Source organism: Aulonocara sp. 'chitande type north' Nkhata Bay, linkage group LG9 (assembly GCF_057382095.1).
Source record: "Aulonocara sp. 'chitande type north' Nkhata Bay isolate Kocher_YH1m ecotype deep benthic linkage group LG9, A_spYH_male_GT1.1, whole genome shotgun sequence".
Taxonomy (NCBI): Eukaryota; Metazoa; Chordata; class Actinopteri; order Cichliformes; family Cichlidae; genus Aulonocara; species Aulonocara sp. 'chitande type north' Nkhata Bay.
In genome coordinates this window covers 461,153-488,214 of record NC_141352.1, presented here as the reverse complement: position 1 = coordinate 488,214, position 27,062 = coordinate 461,153, and the positions used below count along the sequence as shown (strand labels likewise).

The 27,062-nt window shown below is 42.5% G+C and overlaps 2 protein-coding genes and 1 pseudogene across 4 annotated transcripts in view; all 3 read right to left on the bottom strand.

Moving 5' to 3' along the window:
* arhgef4 (Rho guanine nucleotide exchange factor (GEF) 4) overlaps positions 1-27,062 on the bottom strand; it is a 106,807-nt gene that overhangs the window by 70,541 nt on the left and 9,204 nt on the right. The window contains exons 4-7 of one of the 2 annotated variants that reach the window (XM_086305286.1): positions 26,827-26,961; positions 13,503-14,060; positions 9,954-10,059; positions 5,322-5,591 (exon numbers count right to left, since the gene is read on the bottom strand). In XM_086305286.1, coding sequence (XP_086161412.1) covers positions 5,322-5,591; positions 9,954-10,059; positions 13,503-14,060; positions 26,827-26,961 — 1,069 coding nt within the window. The remainder of the gene's footprint in view (positions 1-5,321; positions 5,592-9,953; positions 10,060-13,502; positions 14,061-26,826; positions 26,962-27,062) is intronic. The other variant, XM_086305287.1, reaches the window with a different exon arrangement.
* On the bottom strand, positions 16,679-24,459 carry LOC147321363 (zinc finger protein 862-like; annotated as a pseudogene). Its single transcript, XR_015130930.1, has 2 exons — positions 23,196-24,459; positions 16,679-22,090 (listed from the first exon to the last, which is right to left on the bottom strand). The product of XR_015130930.1 is annotated as a zinc finger protein 862-like (transcript).
* On the bottom strand, positions 24,845-26,428 carry LOC147321362 (uncharacterized). Its single transcript, XM_086305226.1, has 2 exons — positions 26,362-26,428; positions 24,845-26,280 (listed from the first exon to the last, which is right to left on the bottom strand). Exons 1-2 carry the CDS (start codon positions 26,426-26,428, stop codon positions 25,571-25,573), a joined length of 777 nt encoding a protein of 258 aa, XP_086161352.1. The 3' UTR covers positions 24,845-25,570.

Sequence of the window (27,062 nt, the reverse complement as noted above, 5' to 3'; positions counted from 1 at the left end):
CACAGTACAATAATATTGAATGGGTTGCATTGTTGTATTTTGTCATGTTTCTCAGGTCTTTGTCTGAATTTCTACGAACATTATTGCTAAGGATTGTCTTATTGCATTGGAGTCACACTGGGTTAAATATGTACACTTGGGTTTTAAGGGGTATTTATTATTTTCTTCTTTTTTTTGGGTTGTATGGAAGCCCCAAACGCAATTTCATTGTTCTTGACAATGACAATAAATAAATAAATACCTAAATACCAAAATCAAACCAGCTTCATGAAAACCTGAAATGACAGATTAATCAACTTCATAACTTACCTCTAAACACCATACCATAATAATCATGCTAGCATTAGATGCAAAAGAGGAGTTTGATAAAGTTAACTGGACACTTCAACCTACACAGACTGGCTTTTGGACGCTCAGAGAAAAACACTGTGCACTTCACCCAGGTAAATATAGCACAAAACCAACTCAACGTGTATTATTGTAGGCTCTGCCTTACAATGCAAAGCGCCTTGAGGCGACCGTTGTTGTGATTTGGTGCTGTATGAAAAATTGACCTCAACCATTTGTCAGTTTTAGTCTCTCTTTCCTACATTTCTGCACTAAAAAAAACAAACTACATTACAATTAGTGTAACTCTGACGGCCTGGTGGAATGCAAACAAAATGTCCAATCTATAATCAAATCCAGGATTACCATAACAAATAATCCACTACTTCCCTCCAGATTAACTGAAGAGACCATGAAAATCACTCACCCCAGAAAAATCAGAATCAGAATCAGAATACTTTATTGATCCCTGGGGGAAATTATTTTTTGTTACAGTGCTCCAAATAACCTCCAAACTACAATTTTCCAATATTGATGTATCTATCATGTGTTGTATATCATCATACAAATGGGGAAGTGACCTGGAGTACTCTTCCAGCGCTGACCTCTGGACAGAAATGTGCAGTAACATTTTGTGACCAAAAATGCACACTTACTATTTACACTTTATAAAACAATTCACAGGACCCACCTCAAAGGAAAATGTTTCAAATGGCTTTGGGTAGCATTGCCACTCGTTCACAGTGCGCTTCAGGGAGCTCAGGCAATGACTTTCACACCACATGGGTGTGTCACCCAGTCCTATAGTTTACATGGCTGTGACTGAGAGATTATCCAGAATCCCTGCATCTCCAACACTGTGCTTCATTGTAGGCTGAAACCATGCACATGTCCACATGTTTTGAATACTACAGTATGTTTTAGTTAAACAAATAAATACCTTGGCCCCACCTTGGAATTCCTTTTTAATGTATTGATTAGTGTTAACTTATTTTAATTCATTTTTTTATCCTTTCTCCCTTTTTTCTTCTTTTTTCCCCTCTTGCTGATTTCTCAGCATCTGTGTGGGTTAGACCGAGACCACATGCGGACCAAGTGATTTAGGAAGGCAAGCCAGGTCACCAATGTAGATTCATCATCAACTAGATCAGTGTCCTTCTCCCCTAATAAACAGGCTCCCTCCTTAGGGTCTGGGGGCAACCCGAGGCAGTGCTAAGTCATCTAGAACAGAGCAGTGCAGTACCACCTCCCGGTGGGACATGCCCGGAACAGCTCACCCAGAGGAGCCCAGGAGGCATCCTTGTCAGATGACACACCTCAACTTCCTGTTAAAAGGGAGTTTTTCCTTCCCACTGTCGCCAAAGTGCTTGCTCACAGGGAGTCATATGATTGTCGGGTTTTGCTCTGTATGTATTATTGTAGAGTCTACCTTACAATATAAAGCAGCTTGAGGCGACCGTTGTTGTGGTTTGGCGCTGTATAAATAAAACTGAATTGAAAATTGAATTGAATTAAATGTTAGTAGTAGTAATAGTAATGGTGATGGTGTTATTACTGTGGTTATTATCCTCGTAGCCAACAAACATGACATACAACACATATACATGTTTTGGCTTTGTTCTTTGTGTTTTCATCTTTTCCAGTTGCCTTCTTTCTTGTTTCTGTCTATGCACACCTTTTCCTGTTTTATGTTCATACAATGTCCAACGAAAGAAGAGAATGACATGGGAGAGACAATAATTAGTGTAAATAACAGAGTTCAGGTCCATCCCTATCTGTCAGATGGTCATACAGGCAAACACAAGCAAGCATGCATGTGCACACTCATATTTACACATACAAACACTTTGGTTTCTCTGGCAACCGCTACGGGAATCTTTGCCCAGTAGAGCCTCTCCTCCACAGGAACAGCTCCTGTGTTGGCAGCTCTCACAGATAGTTGCAACATTGTGTCAACATTGAACTTTTCTCATAGCTTTGCTGTATGATGCTTTTAGGGGGCCTTGCTCACATTCGCTGTGTGGCAACATCATGGCAGGTCAGTGAGGCTCTCATATTTGATGACAATGAGGATGGATTAGATGAGGAAGTTTTAGAAGCTGAAGTTGACACGGAATATAATCTGACCCGACCAAGAAAGGATTGATGAGGAGGAATCCAGTGATGAAGAGAATGGCCATGCAGAGGTTGATCTCACATTCAAGTGAAAGAATGGGAACTTATCCCCACCCGAGAATGAAGGTAGGCTTTCAACTGAAACTGTCATCAGGACTGATGACATCACATCCTGCTTTGAACTGTTCTGGACTCAGTCCTGAGTCAAAGCCATACTGGTAAACTTGACCAACTTGAAGGGGAAACAGCTTTACAAAGATGATTGGGAGGAGGTAAGTCAGAAAGACATCAACGCATGCATGAGTCTTTGATTTGAGTGGTGAGTACAGATCCAGAAATGACTCTACCAGCAGTTTATGGGATGCAGAGTCCACTCGGACAATTTTTTCAGGCCATCATGTCACTCCAGAAAATGTACATGTTGTTACGGGTGATTTGCTTTGACAGATACAAGACCAGGTCGTGGTCAACAAGACAAAAATGGCTGTGATGAGAGAAGTTCAGTTGGTTCGGTCTGGTTGCTTTAGGGGACACTGCCCTTTCAAACAGTATATGCCAAGCAAGCAGTGTAAATGTGGCATAAAGGTTTTGCAACATGTGATGCCAGGATGTGTTATGCTTGGAACATGTAGGTTTATACTGGGAAACCCACTGATAGTGTTGGTGAAAGAACCAGGAGAGGTTTGTGGTTCTGGAGACTGATTGGAGGTCTCAAGGGACAGTTCCTCCATCTCCTATGCTCTTAGTCACAAGCTGAGTCAGAAGGCAGTATGGTTTGGGGATAATTTACTCTTTACACAAATAGGTGTAAAAGTAACGCAGGTGTTACTTTATGTGACTGTATAAAAACTTGAAATGGTTTCAAAACAAATATTGATGCAAACTTTCAGCCACAGTGGTCTCTGATGATCAGTTTACTATGTTTCAACTGATCCTTCTTAGAGTGAAAATAATCCAAAAGTTAAACTCAGATTAATGAGACATGCAGAAACTGTAAAGTTCACAAGAACATAAGTTGATACAAAGATCTAACACAACAAGTGGTGATAATGTATCTATTGTTATAGTTTTTTATGATGAGTCTTAATGGAATGGTTGTTTTTGAAATTGTTTAACACCAAATGAACACAACGTTCAATAGCTTATCCCACATAACCTCTCCACTCTCCTATTTTATTTGTTTATGTCTCATGCTTTTATGATTCTGTAAACTTCTTGCTTTTATTCTACTGTGTACAGCAACCTTCAGTGTTTTGAAAGGCGCTTTCAAATAAAATGTATTATTATTATTATTATTAACGTGAGGGTTAACGGTGCCTCCTGTGCAGAAGCAGAGTTTCTCTTTCTAGTAATCTTTGAGTACAATTCCAACACGTCCCACTAGTTTTGGTTTTTAAAGTCTTTGAAATCTTTTCTTCTGTACTGTGTAGCTCTTGAATTTCTTCATGATACTTTAAGAGAAATAATTCTGTTGACAACCAACAAGTCCAAAAGTAACAATAAATACTTCCTAAATCACCCCGGAGTGGTTCCTATCTCCTTTCTGCTCTACCTGAGCACTTTATAGAGCCTGCCTCATTCACACAAGCACTTTCTGTCTATGCTTTTTTCTTCTAACAGTCACCCACATTCATACTCCAGTGGACGCATCAGAGAGCAACTCGGGTTTAGTATCTTACCCATACAGACTGGGAGCTGCCAGGGATCAAACCACCAACCTTCTGATTAGTAAATGACCTGCTCCATTGCACAAGCCAGAGCCAAGCTTAAAACACCTGGTGGTGTTTCCCAGGTGGTCCATCATTCAAGTTCTAAGCAGGCCCAACCCTGCTTAGCCAATGAGATAGGGCGAGCTCACAAACAGCCAGTGATGTTCTCTCCAGAACATCACTGGCTGTTTATTCTTATAATGAAGACATGTCCCATAATGTCACTGTGTTTACAGATTTAGGTCAGCTCCACATGAGCAACAACTGGGCCATACACACGGATACACACATGCACAAGCACACAGCTGGACAAACAAAGCCGGAATGACAACAACTGGGAGTCACAACAACTAACGCGATGCCATTTTGAAGAGGGAGAGCCCGGCTACATGCCACAGCATCAGCAGCTCATGTTTAGCATTTAACAACAGTACAAAGTGCATGAACACACACTGATGACAGGGAACGCGGGTGCATGCAAAGACAAGTGCGTCAGACTTTTGGGCTAAACCTTTAATAACACTGTCAATATTTTCAATCATGCTTAGGCTATTAAACATGTCTTGAACTATTTTTAGTCCCCTCAAAGAATACTAAAAATACCAAAAAAGATAACACCTGGTTCATTATCAGAGACTCTTTTGTTGCAATAAAACACAGTGTGTATAATAAGGTTAAAGCTATAATTGTATTTCTCACATCAGATTAGAACCTTGACAGTTTGAATCAACCATATTTTGTTAAATATTCATGTTTCTCAAAGATAAATGAGTGTGCATAAAAGTCAACCCTCTGCCTGTCTTATCATATGGGACTTTCCAAAAAAATGTCATCAGTGCCAGTTTAGACAGACGATTCCAGTGATCCCAGCTCCAGCCCAGCGAGTTCAGTGCAGCATTAAGTGCAACAAGCATTTCCACAGCGAAGACCCTTTGTGTGGCAGACAAGGACACACATTTCAGACCATAAGAAAGGGCACAGCAGGACACAGAGCTGCTGGCCTTTTCTGGCTCTCTCTGCATGACTAAAGCATCCGGCAGCCGGCCCACCCAAATATATTAGTACTGCACCGTCACTGTCAGTGGGTGTCAGCTGAACAGCTGGAACGACATGCACTCACGCAAAGCGTACCCAGTCCCATCCAATCCGGAATAACACACTACCACTTACCTGTGGTGGAGTGCAGACTTTCCAAACTCCAATAGCGAGACAGGACCCCCCTCAAAGTGCCGCCCAAGCTGCCTCCTCCTCCTCCACCTCCACCCTTGCATACACCCACTCCGAGACCTCCGTCCACCATGCCGTCCACCCCTCTGCCTGTTGGGCTCCCGCCGTCTGATTCAGAGCCCGGTGACAGCCCAGAGCTGCCACTGCCGCTACTACCACAACTGCCCCCTGGCAGCGGCACGCCCCCCTCCGAGCCCTGCTGAGTCCGCATCCCTGTGTGGAAACCCAACAACAAGGGGTGGAGGGAAATGTAAAAGGGGAGTGGAACTAAGAGAAAATAAAGAAAATGAAGAGAAGCGGCTAAGTAGATGGTTTATTCTCCTGGCAAGCGGACAGCACAATGGAGGAGGATGAGGAGGAGGAGGAGGTAGCCTTTTGGCTGGTATCTGCTGCGGTATTTGCTGAGGTAAGCTTCAGCTGTCAACTTCCCGCTTTCTCCTCCCATGCACAGAATAGAAGAGCCGTAGCAGCGCTCCACTCCACCCTTGGATTCTCTGCTCCCCAGTGATACAGCGCTCGTCTCCTCTCTTTCTGTTCCTGCTTCTCTTGCTCTCTTTATCAATTTGAACGCTGCTTCGCTTCCTTACATTAAATCACACAGTCATCTCCCTCTCCCCCTATCGCTCACTCTGTTTCCAGGCTCACATCAGTAGGGGTCCTGCAGGGGGGTTTCTGCATCTCGATCGTGTCATTTGCCTGCTACAGATAGCCTGGATGGCTCACTAATGGTGCAGAATCCATTAAGGTTTCCCTCCCGCAGTCTTATATAGTCCCCTGCTCTCCAAAACATACGACAAAGCAGAAACATATGCACATGCACACACTCTATATTCTGTTGGTTTTCAGGAATGATTTTTTTAAGCCAAACTGGGTTTCCTACCATTGTAAATAAGGCATAGTATACACATGATGCTGTTTAATATAGAGAGTTATATCAGAGGTGTGAAACAAACGGACCCTGACTGAACAGGTCAGAACTGTTCGGTCCAAAGACTGAAAACTGCAGAGACACGCTTTCTACTTACACCAAAAAGGAAGTGCAACATATGAAATAACTACAAGAAATTTGCAGTAATTACCAAGTATTTCATATATCAATACTAAATCATTAGTCTCCATAGTAGACTGAAAGGGCTCAGTATCTTTTCATTTGTAACTGTAGTGTCTATTGATACTGCGTTTAAAGTTCCCTGAACAAAAATGTAAATAATCCACCTGTTTAGAGGATACTTGCACCAAAACCCCAGCGATGTCCAGCTGGGCAGAAAAGTGTCCGTTTAAAAGGAAGACAGAGTGGGCTGGGTGACAGGCCAGCTCAAGCTCCTGCAGTGAGGGCACAGCAACTGTTGCATGTGAACATCATTTCTTTTATTTTTATTTATTTGACCCAAAAGTTCCCTTTAAAGAGATCAAACTGTGACCTTTTGAGCATAATTAATGCATTTATATCCTAATAATAGCAGAGTCTAGAAAAAAACCCAACATAAACAGATTTTTCTAAAGATCAAACCAAACTTCAGATGATAATATTGTGCAAAAATGTTTTAGGTCATTTGAAACTGCAGCTTCAAATTCAGCGATAAATAAAATAAAACATTCATTTGCGAGATTCCTTGAGTCGAGTAAGGGTCTCGTGACTTCAGAATGACCTGAATGATTCTGTTGCATCCTCATATGTACATGAATGATTACCAACCCAACACTGACACATTTCAAACTAAAGACAAGGTAAAATCAGACATCACTGGATGTGGTACCTGGTCTCAGAGTTCAGTGCTTTGACCCAACAGCCTGTGTAAACAATTCAAATGTATCAGTGACGGGGATAAAAGACAATGGCATGGGAGTGAAAAGGGCTGATGTTAAACTACACAGCAATGTCAAACATACCCATACAAGCTCGGAGCAAGTGTGGATGCTTCTCTGCAGCAAACCTAAAACTAATATACATTAGTATAAATGCTGGAGAGGAACATGACATACTGTTCATATATCGGGAATAAGAAAATATATGGATTTTAAAAACTACTTTTCTTTAGGACATAATGGAAGACATGTTAAATAAGTAAGAAGGTAATAAAATAAACAGTTAATTTAATATTTTTCACCACTGCTGTGCTTCAAAACATCATTATAGACCTTCAATAGCAGCCTCAGATGAGTGCTGCTTTTGAAAGTGAGACTGAAAAGGATAAAAAATCTGTAATTTGTTGAGTAAAGTTTTGATTATTTTTCTAACAATCTGCTAACAAATGGCAATTTCATAATAGATCGATAGTTGTGAGTAAAGCTTCTTTAGTTTGGTTTGTTCCTCTGCATTTTAAAAATAGGATGGAATCCAACCTGACCTCAGAGAGCTGTTAATGATCAGTGTTGGTCAAGTTACTTGAAAAAAGTAAATGGTAAATGGCCTGTATTTATATAGCGCTTTACTAGTCCCTAAGGACCCCAAAGCGCTTTACATATCCAGTCATCCACCCATTCACACACACATTCACACACTGGTGATGGCAGCTACATTGTAGCCACAGCCACCCTGGGGCGCACTGACAGAGGCGAGGCTGCCGGACACTGGCGCCACCGGGCCCTCTGACCACCACCAGTAGGCAACGGGTGAAGTGTCTTGCCCAAGGACACAACGACCGAGACTGTCGGAGCCGGGGCTCGAACCGGCAACCTTCCAATTACAAGACAAACTCCCAACTCTTGAGCCACGATCGCCCCACAGCAATCAGTAACTAATTACTGATTACTTCCCCAAAAAGTAATCCCGTTACTTTGCTGATTACTTATTTTCAAAAGTAATTAGTTACTTAGTTACTTTTTAAAAACACGATTTACAACCTGAAGAGGTGATAAAGTGATAGATCTTTCAGCCCAATTCTACTTTTTCTGCATAATCCATCATATAAAATGTAATCAAAAGGAAAAGTCTCTTTTTCAAACTTGTTTTATTAGTTTTAATCTTTTAACTTTATGCATCAAGCAGAGATTTAATTATCTGCAACATTCTCTGACTGGAAGAAATTAGTTTAACATTTAAACCTATTTTCTACACATTCCAGCTCATAAAATAAAATATTTTTTGTGTTTACACTCAGTCTTTCAAATAGATGCAAGTAAAACACAGCAGAAAATAAATAAAGTCAAAGACTCAGCGGTCCTGTTGCTCTATTTTCACCTGTAAAGCAGGAGTGGGGCAGGCGGAGGTTTACCCTGGTGCAGGTGTGCCGTGGTCAGTGGAAGAATCCGCGAGTTTCTCTGTGAGTTTCCCATTACGTCGTAGCTACTCGGTGCTTGTTGGAAGTTTAGGGGTTTTTTTCGCTGTAAAAAGAAGTTTTCTTCCCACGCACAGCGGACACTAATGTTTTTGTCACTTTTTATGGAATCAAACTCAAAGTAAGGTCAGTACTTCCACGCTTTAAACGCTGCACGCTCATACTCTCTCTGCACTCGATATATGATCCATTGTTGATCTGCACACAGCTGTTGTAACTAACGGCGCACTCGCTTACGTCACTGTCGTGAGACATTCTCGCAAAAAATCACGGTTTTAGTAACGCAGTAACGCAGCGTTCCTACGGGAAAGTAACGGTAATCTAATTACCGTTTTTGCAATAGTAATCCCTTACTTTACTCGTTACTTGAAAAAAGTAATCGGATTACTGCCCATCTCTGTTAATGACAGACAGCAGTGAAGGACCAATGCTGATAAGAGCACAGTGAAGTTTACGTTTGTTTCAGCCTGTCCTGTCCAGCAGAATGTGACGTCAGGCCAAACATGAGCTCTATAAACTCTTCTTCATGTGTTTCTTTTACCTGATTATTAATTTCTATCAGTAGTTTCTTATTACAGTCCATGTGTGATATTGATTGATTGATTGGTAATTTATTTCAACATGTGAACAATATACAAGTACATTATAAATATATAAAGGAGAAAATGGAATAAAAGCATACTAGCACACAGAGAAGTGCCATCCATGGCCAACTCCTGCACCTTTAAGAAAAAACATGGGCCCACAATAACAATGGAGTACCACCATAGACAGGGCCTCCACCAGGAGACCCCAGGCACCAGGGCCCCAGATCCCACACATGAAGCCCTGGCGAAGAAGCTAGCCGCTCAGCCCAAGGACAGCATCCACCACCACAAGGACCCAGACCACACCCCACCCACCCGGACCCTCACCAACAACAACTAGATCAAAAACACATACATGACAGAAGTGTCAGGCATATGGAGAGACAACACTGCAGCTGACCACACCCACTAATGCAACTGATTGATTCATTTATTGATTATTCGAGGAGATTATCTCCACTAATGTCATCTAGAAATAAATTCCTGTATTAAACAACAAGCAAGTCATTGTTGAATGTCCAATTTATGAGGTTAGTTTTAGAGGGAAACAGTAAGAACCAGCAACCTTCCGATTACAAGGTGAACTCCCAACTCTTGAGCCACGATCGCCCCTGATGACTAAAGCTGCACAGGTTCGAACACTCAGTCAAAAACGCTGCCACAATAAGACACCAGAATCTAAACCCAACAGAAGCAGAGTCGGTACTTACAGGAATAAGAGATTTGTCTCCTCCTGCCCAAGCAGTCAAGACCGATGGGGGTGCTGTGGGAGAAGCAGTGGGCCTTGATGGGCTCCAGGGGGGCTCCGGCATCTAGCTGTGGAAATAGAGCATGTTTTATTATCATCACTGTTCATTGGCACCCCGATGAGGATCATTAACATGTAACAGTCACATACTGGACAAACCTGAATCATGAATGGGTGTTCGAGAGACAACATGTGGGTTAAATAATGACAGAGCGGTGTAAGTATGTATTTCCAATCTGAGTCACTTTATGTGACTTATGTGGGTTGAAGGCTGAAGGGCTGCCAATCGTTCCAGTGAGCTGGGACCTGGACAAGGCTTTTTCTACCAACCTCTGCACTATGAGAACATGAAGGAGTTTTTAATCTTGTTCAACCGACTGAAAGATGTGAGAACATCCTGATTCTCTGGCTTAATCACCAAGAACAATCCTGAGTTCTTTCATCAATAGACTTCTTACTTCTGCTCTCTTTCTGGTTTTCCTGCCATGTCATCCAATGTCCATGTCCTGTCCAAGTGCCTCAGACTACCCTGTTGTCTGAGTTTTATCCAAGTTTGTATTTCCAATCCATATGTCCAATGGATATTATTCCTCCGAAATTCTATAATGGGGTTCTCCTTGTCATCTACCTCTGGCTCCTCTCCAGTATCAATCAGTCTCTATAATCGGGTTGGAGATAGCTTTAAACAGCTGCTGTCATTCCTTTGCTTATAAAACCATCCCTGGAAGGTTGTGTTTTTTACTAACACAACAACTAAAACACACGTCCTTCCTGGTGAACAGCTGTCTCCAGAAGACCAAAGGGAAGCTTATCGACTGGTCCCAGGTTGAATCCCACCAAAGGACACACAACTATCATCAGGAGGGCCTGTCAGTTTGGGGATTTTTGTGAAATAAATGTATTTCTTTTTGTTTAAAAAAATATCCACTTTGGAAATAAGTGGATCTTGATGACTACTTTTTAGGGCTCCTCATTCTGCCACTTCTTGCATGCACGCTATCATGGTCTTCATTTGTATACATGTGTTTGTGATATATATTGGCATGAAAAAAACAGTTAATTAATTGCATGCGTGCATGCGTGTGTGAAAAACTCGTGACTCTGTTTAACAGTGCTTAGGAAATACTTCAGAAATGCATCATTTTCATAAGGGGGCTAATAATTATGGAGTCCCTCAGGGTTTAATGCTTGGACCAATTCTCTTTTCTTTGCATATGTCATCCCTGGGTTATTAAATGATTATTTTCATTATTAAAGTGTTTCAAAGACATTTTCTATCACTGCTTTGCAGCCAATACACAACCTCAAAAGCCTCTCCCACCTGGATGAGTATTTGAATAGTGTCTTTTGTTGTAGTCTCACTTTTCACTGCCTTGGTTTTAGGTATTGTACAAGTGAAGACTGTCAGAAAATGACTACAGCAGACATCTCTTTACAAAACAGAACCAGCTTTACCCCGATCACATTTGCACACCAGACCTCTGCCTCCCCATCACATATTTATAATACAACAGATGAAAACATGGATGTGTCATGGGCTCCCTAGTTAAATTCAATTCAGTTCCATTTTATTCATATAGCGCCAAATCATAACAACAGCTGTCTCAAGGCACTTTATGTTGAAAGCTAAAGACCCTACAATAATACAAAGACAATCATATGACCCCCTTTTGTGCAAGCACTTTGGCCACCTCGGGAAAGAAAGTATTGCACAAATGGAAGAAAGCACATCTTCAAGAAACTTAAAGAAGTCCAGTTGCTTTCTGTCCAAGCGCCTTAGATTATTAGTTGAAGAACTGTGCAACATCCGTCACTCGGCTGTGACGGCCGAGCCCTGACAGTAAGGTAGATCCTACAATACGCAGGCAGCAGATCCAACATTGCGAGCTGGGTTTCAGCTCCACTTCTAACCCCAGTCAGTATTTGCAACACTCACTGTGCTCATACAAAGCTTTTTATCAGCCGTTTGCTGAACACATCAGCAAACGACTGTTGCAGTGCAGCAACACCTGCTCTCTGGGCCTGTGTAAAATGGTTATTACAACGGAGGGAGGCAGCAGTGGTGGAATTTGGCACCACCGGCCCCAGCTCATATATCTCCTTAACCAGGCTCACCAGAGATGCAGTTTCAGCCTCTCTCCATGCTTTTAGGACTTTGAGGTGATATAGCTGTGTGACCGTACCACTTCATAGTCAACGTTGCCCACTCACCGTGTGACCACAAAGGGTCCTTGCCACTCGGTGAGCAACTTTGAACTTGAAGGGAGTAATACAAGCATTTTTTTCTCCCAGTAAAATTCCCTGAGTCCTGTGTTGTACAGGCGCTGTTGACACTCCTGGGCCTGGAGCAAATGCACTGAATTTTCACAACAACCCCAACTGTGCAAAGATGCACACGAAAGGAGGTCGGACACCAACTAGTGAGAAACAGAATGACAAATGGAACAACACTGTCATCCCTTATGTAGCAGCTTTGTCAGAGAAACTCGGGAGAATCTTCTCCAAGCACGACATCCCAGAGCACATCAGACCCAGCCACACACTCAGGCAACAACTGGCCAGGACAGATTTCCCAAACGCAAACTAAGCAACAGTGTATGCTCTGCAGTGCAGTGAGGAGTGCTTAGACTTGTACATCGGAGAAACCAAACATCCATAAATGTATAGCACGACATAGAAGAGCCACCTTGACGGGGCTACAGACACCTTAGAGGGCAGGTATCAGAAGGAAAGCAGGCTGTGGTCTCTATGGAAAAAGGATAGAAGAAAAAAATCATGCAAGATCATTGCCTCTATTGCAGTGCTTACACACTCAAAGTCCACCCAGCACCCAAGCCTGGGGCTCTGGTGCAGTAGCACAAACCGAAGGGTGGCTCTCTGACAGTTACTTGCTGGGGATCTCTTCAAACAGAGTTTGTGAACAGCAAATATCCACCTTACGTGCAAATACAGTTAATTATGGATTGGGTGCATATATCAGCTTCTGTGATGCATGAACTGTCTTTGTGCCGTGTTCTTCTATGGTGTTTGGATTCTGTGCGAGTGTGGTGATGTAGAAATACTGTCACACGTTTGCATATTTCTGATATCTCTGAAGGTAGGAACTGCTGCATCGGTATTATTACCCTTGTTTTTATCATGCATGTTATATCACTCTCACGTAAGTCTGTTTTGTCTTCGCTGTGCATTTTTCCACATTGTATTTGACACTGATTGAACCTGTAAATGTTTTCCCTGTTTAGAATAAGAGGAAGTGTTATTTACACATAAGTGCTGAGCAGGTCAGGATTTTGTACTTCTACATGCTCAACGTTACATGTTTCTAATTTTACTCCACATGCCTTCTCTCTTCTTCTTAAATCTGTGAATGTGTCTTGTTTTCATGTGCACAATGCTGCTGCTGTGTCTCCACAGTACTGTCCTGTGTTTCCTAGTCTCTATTCAGTCTGTCCCCACTGTTGTCCTCAGGTTGTACAAGCAACTTCACTACTTGAGTGTCTGAAGTGTTTACCTTTGCATCAAATGTCTCCGTTTTGTGTTGCTTTTGAATATGCAGACTGCATGGCTCTGTGCCGCCTGTAACAACAGTTTGTAAACTGCACTGCTCTTTTAGTTTCTCTGTGTTTAAATGGGGTTGGATCTCAACTGAAAAAAGGTCTTTTTTGATGAGTTTCAAAGGAAGATTTGGTGCCACACAGTTTTCTGGTCCTTTTTTCATGCTGTAAGTAGATGGTTTGACATAAGTCTCTGTGACATCTCGGTGGCTGTCCTTTGCTGATACTGATTCTCTGCGTCGAGCCTTAGTGTGCCCACTGCAGACGCTGACTCCCATTGTTTGTCGAAAAATGTAGGCATCCTCCAGTCGCAGCAAAGCGTCCACAGAATCCTCTCCTTCTCCACTAAAATCTGACAGGATGTCACTGTGCCATGAGCAGGAGTCAAAGTACTCAAATGTTTCCCCATCTCCTGTGCTTTGCTCACACCACTTCAGGGAAACCGTACCAAAGCCCCTCTCCTCTGAGTCCATTGCTGCAGAGAGGCTGTGAGAGTCATCAGGGGCTTCCCGTGGCTGTGGAGACATTAAAGAAGACGAGGTTGAGTAACAAACCAACAAGTTTAGCACACACAGACATATATCTATCATTTTATACACTACCGGTCCAGTTTGTTATTGAAAACTATGCAGTTTAATGTCTCATTGCACTCTGAAATGAAAGCATAGTACAAATAACCAATTGGAGTTGAAACAAAAAAAAGAATTCATTAACTCATCAAAGTAGCCACCATCCATCCATCCATCCATCTCCATCCGCTTTATCCGAGGCCGGGTCGCGGGGGCAGCAGTCTAAGCAGAGTAGCCACCTTTGTGACGAATATTTGATTTCTATTGTAGAAACACGGCTGTGTTCAGCTGTTATATCTGCCAAAATTCTTCCCATATCTGCAGCACAAGTTCCCATAAATGTGGACCTTGTAGTTGCTTTGCTTTCACTCTTCTGTCCAGTTCATCCCAAAGCAGCTCGATGGGGTTTAAGTCTGGAGACTGTGCTGGACCTCCATGTTTTCAAGCTCACCACCCTGTTCTTTGTTCCTGAGGTGGTTCTGACACAGCTTGCACTGATGCTTTGGGTCATTATCCTGCTGTAGGATGAAGCCCTGACCAACTAGACACATACCAGAGGGTCCTGCATGGTGCTGCACATTGCTGTGTAGCTGTTTAGGTTCAGGGAGCCTCTCTTTGTGTGCAAAATCGTATACAGTATGCTCGTTTGTTTTGTGTATCTGTTTATTTCAGGTTCTAGCATTGTGCTATGCAAAGCTTTGCACATTAGCCTGTTTTTTGTTTTAGGCACCATTCAAAACACTCAAGGTCATCTTGAAAACTCATCAATCAGACTGACCAAGCTAGTTTAAACAAGTGCATCTGAAAATGGAGAGAGTCATTTTATGAATAGCTAGTGCAGCTGAAGGCTCCTGACTGTTGTACTGGTTCTCTCCTTCTTTGCACAGTCGAGGAGCATGTCAGGCTATCTTTCACTGTGTGTTGTACTCGTATGCAGGTGACAAATAAATAATCTTGAATCTTGTCTGCTGCCACTTAAGGTCAGTTTAACAAATATCAGGATCAAATGCTTATGTTAGCCAACCTTCTTCTTGTTTATATTGCTTTGCCTCTGCTACAGATAAGACAGAGGTCACAGTAATGTTTATGCTTTTCTGCATAGTAGACCTACCTTTGAACAGTCTGCAGTCTTATTGTTCATACATGTCTGCACTGTCAGCTCTTTGAAGAACCTCAAGCATGAAATGTCTCCATATCATTGTTACTTTGTAAAAACATTTCTGTTTGAAGCATCAGGCTAGTCCACACTCACACATACTACATTCTGTTAAAGGTCAAAGGTTGCACTTACTCTCCATTTCTTCAGTGCACCACCGCTGTGCAGCATCAGAGCACGAACGCGAATAGCAAACCAGCTCAGCAGAGCTCCCATGGTGTGGCTCACATACATTAACACTTCGAACACCAGCATTTACATACATGTGTCCAAGCTCTTCTCTTTCCCAGTACTACATCTTCAAAGATCCCTCCTGAACTCCTCTGCTTTGTCCATGATCATAATTAGTGTTTGTTAATGTCTTTGTTTGATCTTCCACCCCTTCTTTTCTTCTTTTACACACACAGATTTCATTAACAGAAAGTCTTGTAGCAAGATAACCGTAGACAGTGCAAAGAGCAATCCTTCCTGTTTCGCAGTGTTTCAGGGGTGTGGTTACGCTACATTAGCCAGAGCTTAGTCCAGCCTCAAAGCAGCAGGTACACCTTGATCTCTAAATAACAAGGAAAGACACTAAGAAGCCCTGCTATAAATACAGAGCTGCGGTTTCAGACAGAGAAGCTCGTGATCTCTGCACGTAACTCAAGGACATGGGATTGTGCATGGTAGACACAATGGTCTGTTGGTTGGGTCTGCTATAAATTGCTTTTCAAAACTATAAAAGTACAAATTGGCACAAATCAGCGTGTGACACTCTAAGATCAGGGTGTCAAACATAAGGCCCGGGGGTCATAATCGGTTCAGCAGGACTTAAATCCCGCTGACTGGATGGCTTTGGAAAATGTGAAGGAAAACAGAAAATTTAACTGCAATTTAGAGGTTTTACAGCTTTTCCTACTGATAAAGACCTCCCGCATGGCCATTCATGCTACACAGAAGTAATTAAGCCATAGGTTTCTGTCATTTTCCGCATTTAATTCTTAAAACTATAGCCAAAGAGTCGTGCTGACAGATTTCTTTCTGTTAAAATAGCACTTCATTTTGTATACAAGATATTTCAGGGACTAAATGTGTCGTTAAACTTCTGAACACTGGCAGAAAGGGCAGTTTCATTGGTGTGACCCACATATGATCAAAGTCAGCTAGATATGCTTCCAATGTAAAATGAGTTTGCAAACCCTGCTCCAGATGGTTTATACAGTCCCCATCAAAAGTTTAAGACCATTTGAAAAATGGCAAAAAATCCTATTTTGCATGTTTGGATCTTAACAAGGTTCCAAGTAGAGCTTCAACATGCAACAAGAAGAAATGGGAGTGAGACAAAACGTTTTTTTTGAGCATGCAGTTTATTGAAAACAATGCTTAAACTGAAACAGGCTGTTACAGCTGATCATAAGTTTAGGACCACACCTCCAAAAAAACCCCGTAAACCCCCTAAAACAGAAATCAAAGATCCAAACATGAGCTCAGTCGTGAGGAGCTCCACCGTTATTGTTGATCACTTCAAAAATGTATTGCAGCATGCTTGATGTGTTTCCATGAGGTGATGGGAACATTTCTCCAAGTGGGAACAGATGGCCGCATGAAGGGGATCTACTGCCTGGAACTGCTGTCCGTTTTTGTAAACTTCCCTTGCCATTCACCCCCAAAGGCTCTCAGTTGGGTTTAGATCAGGGGAACACGCAGGAAGTCCAGAAGAGTGATGTTATTCTCCTGGAAGAAGTCCCTTGTCCTGCGGGTATTGTGTACTGTAGCGTTGTTCTGTTGTAAAACCCAGACGAGGGCCCTCAGTCATGAGGGATGCTCTCTGCAACATCTGGACACAGCCAGCGGCCGTTTGATGCCCCTGCACCTCCTGAAGCTCTGTTGTTCCACTGAAGGAAAAAGACCCCAGACCATTATGGCGCCCCCTCCACTGTGGAGCGCAGAAAAGGTTGGATCTGCTTGTCATGCCAGTAATGTTGGAAACCATCAGGACCATCAAGGTTACATTTGTTCTCATTACAATAAAACGTTCTTCCACCTTTCAGCGTCCCATGTTTGGTCCAAACGGTCAGTTCTGTGGCGTTCAAGGAGACGAGGCCTTTGAAGACGTTTTATGTTTTTTATAACCCTCCAGTCTCAGATGCCATCTGATGGTTATGGGGCTGCGGTGGGCACCAGCAACGTTTTAATTTGGGTCGAGGATCGTCCAGTGTCTCGACGGGCAGCCAACTGGATCCTCCAGCTCAGTGCTGGTGACAGTTTTTGGGTCTTCCACTTGACTTTTTTGTTCCATAACCCTCAGGATCATTTAAGAAATTCCAAATGACTGTCTTACTGCGTCCCACCTCAGCAGTGATGGCGCTGCTTATGCAGTTCAACAACCCAACCACGTTCAAAACCGTTCTTTTGAACGTGTAAGTGCTACTGGAACAACAGAGTCACACTGCTCAGGTTTTCTTCAAATGAAGAAAAAGATATTCACATCAAACCTGGTTAAAATACATCTATCAGAGTATTTCATGAATGAGAACCAATGAACTCCAATGAAGGCCAAAGCTTTGGCTCTGTGATCTAACTCTTCACTTAATCTTTAAACTACATGTTCAGAGCCAAGACCCACAGAAGCCTGTTGGCTTTCAAACTGATGGAATAAATATGGCGGTTATAACGATAACTCTTTTGTAAAATAATCAGAAGTATTCCAACCAAACTGTTGCACTAAAATCGTACATTTTAAGTGCTGTCTTTCATTTACTCTAATTAAGTGGAGCTGTGTGCCTTAAGAAGCTTAAGGGCTTAGTGGAGGAACCTCTCCAGCTGAAGATGGTGCACAACACCGAGGCACAACACTGACGCCTTACCACATTCATCGTCATCAATGAGATACTGCTCAGAGATGCTCTCCATAGAGCCTCCACATCAATGAGTTGAAAAATAGTGGTTTGACTTTAAGTTTAGAATTTGTCTGCTAAGCATTTTCTGTTAAATGAACTGCAACTCTGTACTGTAGCGCTCACATTTGTAAACACAGGCAGATGTGTCATTTTCCTTGGTTCCTGTTGGAGAAGGTGTGGTACATAAAAATGTAAATGGTAACTTTCTCTCACATTTCCTCAGTAGGAATACTGAAGAGATTATCCACTCTGGGTCATGTAATGAAAAATGCCTCAGCAGAGGTGCCACAGAAGTTTCCTAGTCCTCAGAGTACACAGGAATGGTTCCACATTAAGCACAGCGATATTCAGCACCAAGTTAAAAATGCCTCATCTTCTTGTACAGCAGGGGTCCCCAACTCCAGGCCTCGAGGGCCTGCAGTTTTTAGATGTGTCTGTGATCCATCACAGCTGATTCAAATGGCTAAATGACCTCCTCCACACGTTTTAAAGTTCTCCAGAGGCCTGGTGATGAACTAATCATGTGATTCAGGTGTGTTGGCCCAGGGTGAGATCTAAAACCTGCAGGACACCGGCCCTCGAGGCCTGGAGTTGGGGACCCCTGATGTACAGAGTAAGCCAACAACAGCTTCTCCTTTTATTTGCAGTTTATAAGGCTTCAAACATTTTATATAAAGCAGCAAAGGTAAACGGTTTCTTTCTGTATGTGAAACAGTGAGTGAATCTAAGTGTCTGCCATATTCCAGCTGCACCATCAGACTACATTAACTGGGCTGGAATAAAGAAAACATTAAGCAGCTGTCTGCACTTCAGTGCAAACTGGTACATGTTCTAGTATTTATATTACTTATTATAGTCTCACTGCCCACTCTCAGCACATTCTATAGTTATAAAGAACAGCAAAAACTCCCTGAGTATTAAAAGAAGATCCAAGTTGGCTGCCACTTAAGAGTACTGTATCGAATGAAATGACTCGCCTAACTGTCAGTGTGTCTGTAACCACTGAAAACAAAAACACTCCCACATCCACAGACGAGGATCATGACATCTCACATCAGCCGAGCCTGCTGCTCAGCTGTTTCTGACATGCACACAAAGGTGAACATTTTATTGCTATTAAATTTTAGCTTCATATATAAATTACTTTTCATTATTTTATTTTTTTAAGATTTAACAATGTTGAATTTCCTGAGGGTTTGCCGTAGTCTGTTTTTGTGCAGCTGATAGGAACACCACGTCCACATGAACACAATCAACTGTTTGGGACTCGTTTCAAAAACCAGTTTTGAATTGAATTTCTGTTTGAAAATATATATTGAAACAGAGAAACAAGTAAATGGATTCAATAATCAAAGATGTACTTCTTACAGGGCAGCACGGTTCGCTTCCACCACCCGGCCGGGGACTTTAAAGTTCTGATGCTGGCCTATAAAGCTCTGAATGGTTTAGGACCAAAATACATCAATGACCTCCTGACCCAGTATGAACCTTCCAGATCCCTCAGGTCATCTGGATCCGGTCTTTTATCAGTTCCCAGAGTCAGAACCAGACACAGAGAAGCTGCATTCAGCTTTTATGCTCCTTATATCTGGAACAAACTCCCAGAAAGCCTCAGATCAGCTGAAACACTCAGTTTATTTAAATCCAGGTTGAAGACTCACCTGTTCTCAGCTGCATTTGAATAAAGCACCAAATCCACACTTTTAAGCTTAAATTTCAAAACTTACATTAACTACTGATTTTATCTACTGTTCTGATTTTATCTGTTTTGATTTTATATACTGTTGTTTGTTTGTTTGTTAATTAGTTTTTGTTTGCTTGTTTTAATCAATTTTAAATCATGCTTTTTATTTGTTCTTGTTTCTAATGTCTCTGTAAAGCACTTTGAATCACCTTGTTGTTGAATTGTGCTATACAAATAAACTTGCCTTGCCTTGCCTTTCTGTGGGGAGTTTGTGCTCCCCGTGCTTATGTGGGTTCTCTCCAGCTTCCTCCCACAGCCCACAGTCATGCAGTCAGTGGGGTCAGGTTGATTTGAAACTCTAAATCGCCCACAGGCATGAATAGTTGTCTATGTGTTAGACTGGTGACCAGTCCAGGGTGTACCCTGCCTCTCGCCCTATGACAGCTGGGATAGGCTCCACCCCCCACGACCCTGAAAAGGACAAGCAGCAGAGGATGGAAGGATGAAACTGAGCTCGTGATGGCGTTCCTCCGAAACAAAGGGCTCCATTTCAAAAATATACAGTATATCTGTAGGCTCTGAGAAAGAAGACAAGCGTAGCTACATTTTGAGGGTGAAATGATGGCTGTGGGGTGAAGATTACGGTCACAGCGGCAGGTTCAAGAGCTTTTGTGTGCCTCACACTTTAACCTGCCTCCAGCTCTCTGATAGCCATGAATGGGGAGGAATTTGATAGATTTTTGTGTGACATTTATGATAATAACTGTAAAAGCTGTAGGGGAATATACGGGTGTCTGCCTAAAGGAGCGACCAGAAAACTGAGAGAGGTAGGTCTCTCCATTCAAAGCCAATGTCACTCTATCAACAGAAAAAGTACAAATTTCAGCAACTGTACAAAATTTCAAAAGTCTGAATAGAGGCACATAGCATACAATCCTTCTGATGTATGAACAGTGACTAGTACTGTCGTTCCACGCCAGGAGAGTCCTGCTGGGGGTCTCTTTGTTGCTGCGTTCTCCACACTTCTATGTAGGTTCTCCTCTCCAGGTCCTCCAACTTCCTCCCACAGTCCAGAAACATCCATGGGATTCTACTGCTCATCAGTGTGAATGATGCCTGTCTGTATGTGCTGGCTCTATGACAGACTGGATAGGATGTAAGGAAGAAAGTGGATGTATTTATTTGGAGAAATATTTCCCTTTCTTTTCTTTCCTCCTCCCTTATCTGCAGTGTTCACTGTCTGCTCTGCAGCACCTCTGCTGTCTGACTCACTGAACGTGGTCTAAAAGTGTACATGCTGTGTGGATGCAGCTTGCAAACCAGGCTTTCTTACCTTAGCTTATATTTTAGCATTAGTGATCTGATTCCTCGTGAAGTGTGTGGCACATTCCCCTTACCGTGGCAACACTGTGTTAGTGTGTTGTATAATAGTGACATCTGCTGGATTAAAAAAGCAGCTGCAGGTAACCTGAGTAGAGCGCTCATGGCAGGGTTTGTCTGTGGCAGTGGAGAAGGCGGGGTTAAATCATGCCTCACTGGAGAAAAGTTTTCTCATTGGTTCCATTGGTGATGATGAGCCAATCAAAGAGCACCAAAGCCAGTCTCCCCTCCTCCGCTCAGTATAAACACAGCGTGGCATCTCCTCACTGCACGAACACGGCAGCTGTATTGGTCGTGTGAGCTTTCTTACTGCATGCATCGGTACAGTTTGTTGTTCTTTGTGCTTCATGCATGCACCAACGATTCAGTATTGTGACACCTTCTGTCCAAATCCCACAAAGTTGATGCTGTTCATGTGGACGTAGCTTTTTCAGTTTCTCTGCTACGTCCACATGAGCAGGGATGTCCTCACCAGGATGGCTTTCTATCCACATATGAAAATAACACATGGTGTCAATAAAGCTTCAAAAAAGAGCGCAGAAATCAATCGATGACTCCAGTGTAGCTGTATCCATCTTTTATATACAGTCCTTGTAGTTGTCACCCATGAACCACATGAGCAGCTCAGAACATGCAGACCTGAGAAAGGTGGCACATATAACAATCAGTACACACTGTGTGGCAGAAAATGCTATTAATGTTGAACAGCACCGTACAAATGTTGGCAATAAACGTAACAGCGCACAGAACTAATCTTCCCACCATCCACAAACATTCTGCTCCAGTCTCTAACTTTCAGTGCAAACTCAAAAAGAGGAAATGAGAGACATCACATGATTTTAACTTTGTGCAGATCCTCCACAGTGATGTACACCACCTGCAGAAACACATTCAGACGTCACTATAGTGGGGAATTGTAACCACAGGGAGACAGTAACAGCCATCTGTCATACAGCAGCATACGTACATCACAAACATTTCTAAGATCAGTGATGGCACACGATCTGAACAAAGGTTACTGTTGTGAAAACTGGAGCTTGGAAAGAAAAGTTTCTTGAAGACGTTTCACCTCTCATCTGAAAAGCTTCTTCACTTCCAACTCACAGCTGTTTGAACTCTACTGCAGGTTACTACACTTTCAACACCTGGGTCACTGAGCCACTATTGATCACATGACTCATCACACAAGCCAAGGTTTGAAAAAAGGTGTGGTCATTATAAGCAGAGGGTTCAGGTGAAGCCATGTCATGTGACCTATTGATGTGAGAGGATGTTGGCACGCCACCTCAGAACTGCGCTGTAGGTTCAGACAGTTTGTGTGTAAAGCTGCCTCCTGTCTTCACAGATGGTTATACAATCATTAATGATCTTATTGATCATGAAACTGACCTCACGACCAATGTTCCCTCTAATTTTTCACGTGTGTGAGCAAACTCACAGACTCCCTGAGCGGCCCCCTGGACCACTGTGAGCGACATCAGACGTGTGCACTGTGGTGACGACAGCATCGCATCCATCGAAGTTACATGGTTTATAAAAATAATCAAATTACAGCATTTACATTTCTGTTAGAATCCCTTTAATTAAGAGCTTTAGCCCACTTACAGTGACAATTACAAAAATCTTTTTTAATGACCTGTGCACTATGTCAACGCTATTGGAAGTATGAATATTTGAACTATGGCAAAACATGAACGGCCAACCAAATCAAGCCTACTATAAACTCCAATTTTGAAACTTAACATTTTTATTATAAAGCTCTGACTTGTGTTATGATGAGCCAGTCTGTGAAGCTCCTGTCCTACTGCGGTCTGGGAGACAGTCCTACTGTCCTGTAACTCTTTGTCTGTCAGTATATAATGATTATATGCATTTTTCTAATACTCAAACTGGTGACAGTATTTAATGATCAATATCCATAAATGAAAACTCAATAAATGACACTAGATGAGCAGAAAACTGATTAAGAGCTTAAATTTCACCTTATTTTTCCCGTCTGTCCTTCTCACGTCGTCCAGGTTGATGGCCTCGTCTGCTTGCAGCTTTGACTTTATGCGCATCAGCTGGTCCAAATGCTCCGCCTCAAGACGATTTCTGGATGCTGTTTTGAGACGATTCATTAAACTAAAGCCTCTTTGGCAATCTGCACTGAATGCTTGAAATATAGCACAAATATCCACAAGCTGCGAGATGTGTTTTAGCTCCTCACATTTTAGCGTTGCAGCCTCCATATCTGAGAATGTGCTGATTGACCCATGTTTAAGTTTGTGCCTCAGTATGTACTTGAAATCAGAATATTCACTGTTTATGACCTCCACTGAATGTGGAGGGTGGAGAATGGCCTCATACTTCTTTGCCAGCGTGGCAATGTCTGCTGCTCCATACTCAAACCTGATGTCTGAGGTCAATGCCTCAATGTCAAGTGCAGACCACTCCTATAATTCATCCTCTGGAAAATCCAAGTGATCACAAAGCTTACGAATAACACGAGTAATCTCACTGGTATTCCTGCCATCAGCAGATAAGGCCCTCATCGCCTCTATGACACGGTCACTCCACTTAACATCCTTTTCCTCTGTCAAGTATTGGGAACGCAACTTCTCAATCTTTGCTCTTGCCAAGCAGTGCCCTTCAGTCAGGTTGCATCTTTGAAAAGAAAGACACAGGTGTGCCAGCTCACCCAAAACATCTCCCAGAGCGGTGAGAGTAACCTTGAAGTTTGAATCGGTTAGCTTTTTGTAACAGTAATTTGCCACTGGATCTCTGTTATCACTGGATTCTCTCTTGCAGTATTCTTCCAGCACAGTGTAGTTCCTCAGCATTCACAGCTCAGTGACGTGACAGCCATCGCACTTCACTCAGAGGCCTGAATGACAGTGCATCCTCATCAAGAACATTTCTAGGTCTTCCCGTTTTCCCCTCTTTACAGTGGATCTAGAGAAAGTGGAGTAAACTGTTCTAAGAAGAGTTCCCACATCACACATCAAAGGTACATCTTTCCACGCATCATCAATGCCCAAGTCCTCTCTATGGGCCACACAGTGTTGTTCAGTTAACTGTGGTATTTTCCGCTTTAATAAAGCTGCAACTCTGTTGTGCTTTCCTCGCATTACTGAGGCACCATCGGAGGTCAGCATCACCATTCTCTGTAGGGCTGGGCGATAGAAACGATATACGATAGAAACTATATAAATTTGGCCAACAATAGAGATTTTGACTATACCACTCTATCGCGATAGCGCATGTTGATGATGTCATCAAGCTGCACCTGTTTTGGTCGAAAGCATCGCAGTGGCTACAACCATTATCACTGCAAATTATGCTGACAGTCACAGCAAAGAGATGAAGCACCTTTGAAATATGGGGAAAGCCAAAAACTGCGCTTCCTCCACTTCCCTAACATTGATTCATTAATGTTGGATTCTCTCGCAGCTGCTCTGTTCCCATGTTGTCGCAGTATATTAATAACTAATCTCGTATTGTGGATGAATAACCTCAGTTGTTCTCCTGACTGAAGTTTGGCCCGTGTACAGCATCCTGCTATGTGATTGCATTTGTCCCTGACCACCAGAATCCCTCACGTTAACTTTTATCGAGTGGAAAAAAAGTTGGCGTTCATCCTCCAGCTTCACTGTGCTAATGTTATGCTAACATAGCTGTGTCGCTAGCAATCACGTAGCACAACATTATATACCAGCTAGCCCAACTTCAGTAACCCTGCAAACACCACTGCTGTTTAGTTTTCTGTCTTCATTTATGTTGGAAGTGACAGCAGAGCTGTACGTTTGAATTAGTTTCAAATCTCTCTGTCAGAACATGGTAGGAAATGTTTAGGTGGAAACTAGCGAGCTAACTTCCTGTTAACTTCTAACTCCGTTAAATTTAATAAATTCTGTTTTCATGGATGTTAAACTTAATTGTTACACCTGGTAAAGCAGCAACGCTGATGATTTTATTAAAGATGAAAGAATTTAGACAGTTTTTAACTCTCAGTGTTTGTTTGACTTTGGGACCTGAAGGCGCGGAGTTTAGGACCCAGATTACTCCGTGAAGCTCCTCCCTACGGCAGCCGTAATGCTCTGACATCCATCAAGCAGTGCAGCTTACCAACATTTTTAAACTTAAAACATTTTTAACAGATTTCTGCCCAAATCGGTTCGAGGTCAGTAAGCACAACCAGAATTCATACATAAGGCACACTCTCTATTTTTGAGAAAATTAAAGGATTTTAAGTTTGGAAAATACGTTATACAAAAGAACAGAATATATCGTGATATATATCGTTACCGCACATGCTTCAAATTATATCGCGATATGAATTTTAGGCCATATCGCCCAGCCCTAATTCTCTGCATGTCTAGTTCATGCCGTGCATGCGGTCAGCTGGATGATGCCACCAAACAGTTTTATGGTTGACGTTATTTTCCTCCCTGGATTTAATATACAGGACTAGCATTTTGTGCACTGTTACGTCTGTGCTCTCACCTATGATCAGGGTGTGCCGAGGTGCATTTTTAACTTCACACATTGTCTCATTCTGCACTACTTCATTGATTGAATTCACAAACTCAAAGGCATCATCTTTGCTTCGCCAGCTTTCTGGTACACTCACATACTTTGCCATGTGATGGTCAATTTGTTGAACCGACAGCAGAGAAGAATTCATTTTGAAGGCTGGTAGAATCTTGTCGATGAGAACTTTAACTTCTTCGGGGTTGGATTTCTTTCTGAGTGACAGCTCGTTCCTCTTCTCTCGGTCTTTGGCGCTCTCTCCCAACAACGTACCGATCCCCATTCCCATCGTACATCTTCTCACAATTCCAGCTGCTTTCAAATGACTTTTCTGTTGAATGTGGCGCTTGAGGTATTCCAGCTTCCATTCTATCCACACTTTTCCCTCCGAAAACTCGCTTGCGATTTTAGCTTCGCAACATATTTTGCAGACCAGACCTTTCTCGCTCAAAAAAGAAAAAATCTCTCCCAGTTTCACAGTTTTTTCTCCTGTTTGCACATATTCTGACAGCCATTCCATCTTAAAAGAGTCGCATTTCTTTTTTACTTTGGCCACTGTCCGTTCGTTTTGCCATTATTTTAAAGGTTCAACATAAGCAGCACTCCACATCGGCCACACCCCTTTGTTAGCTAAACATGAGCAGCATTTAAGGACGCTGTCAACCACGTTGATGAGCTGTGCATATACGAATGTGAATCGCATCATTGGCTGGAGCAGCCAGTCACCGCTCACTTACTGACTCACACTACAAAACAGAATCAACTGCTAACGTATTTATTTTCATTTCAATTCAGGTTAGATTTTTTATTTTTGTGCGCTACAGAGATTTTCTGTGCGCAGAGACCGTGCCAGCAGTGCACAATTGCGCACGCGCGCAGCTTAGAGGGAACATTGCTCACGACCCAGTGGTGCCAGTTTAGCTCATTATGCAAACGTAGATGTTTATAAGGCTGGAAACCAGCAGTCAGCTGAGACTGAAGACGTCACTTAGATGAGTGCTGAAAACTCCTCGTCCACAAGAACAGAACCAACTTTTGGGGGAAAACAAACCTGTCTTTGGTGATAGAGCATTTAGGCAATGAAGAATGGTTTACACTCACCTTATCATGGCAGGGATCTGGATAGTCACAGATGTCCTCTGGAAAGGCAGACCGTATCAACATCTTCACCTCTTTAGGGTAGACGTAGGTAGGCTGACACTGATCCCCCTCCTTCACGCCAACCTTGTTAAAAAACTAGGACGGGGGTGACAGGAGTTATATGATAAAGATGATAGAATAATACAATGTATTTCATGACAGGGACCACCTGTAAACACAGAAGACCAGTTTGTGAG

What these genes read in the sequence shown, in the direction of transcription:
- LOC147321362 (XM_086305226.1), bottom strand. Translation starts at nt 26,428, where the DNA reads ATGCGATTCACATTCGTATATGCACAGCTCATCAACGTGGTTGACAGC. An exon ending in CGTCCTTAAATGCTGCTCAT is followed by an intron (nt 26,281 to 26,361) that starts GTTTAGCTAACA and finishes ACGAACGGACAG; the next exon opens with TGGCCAAAGTAAAAAAGAAA.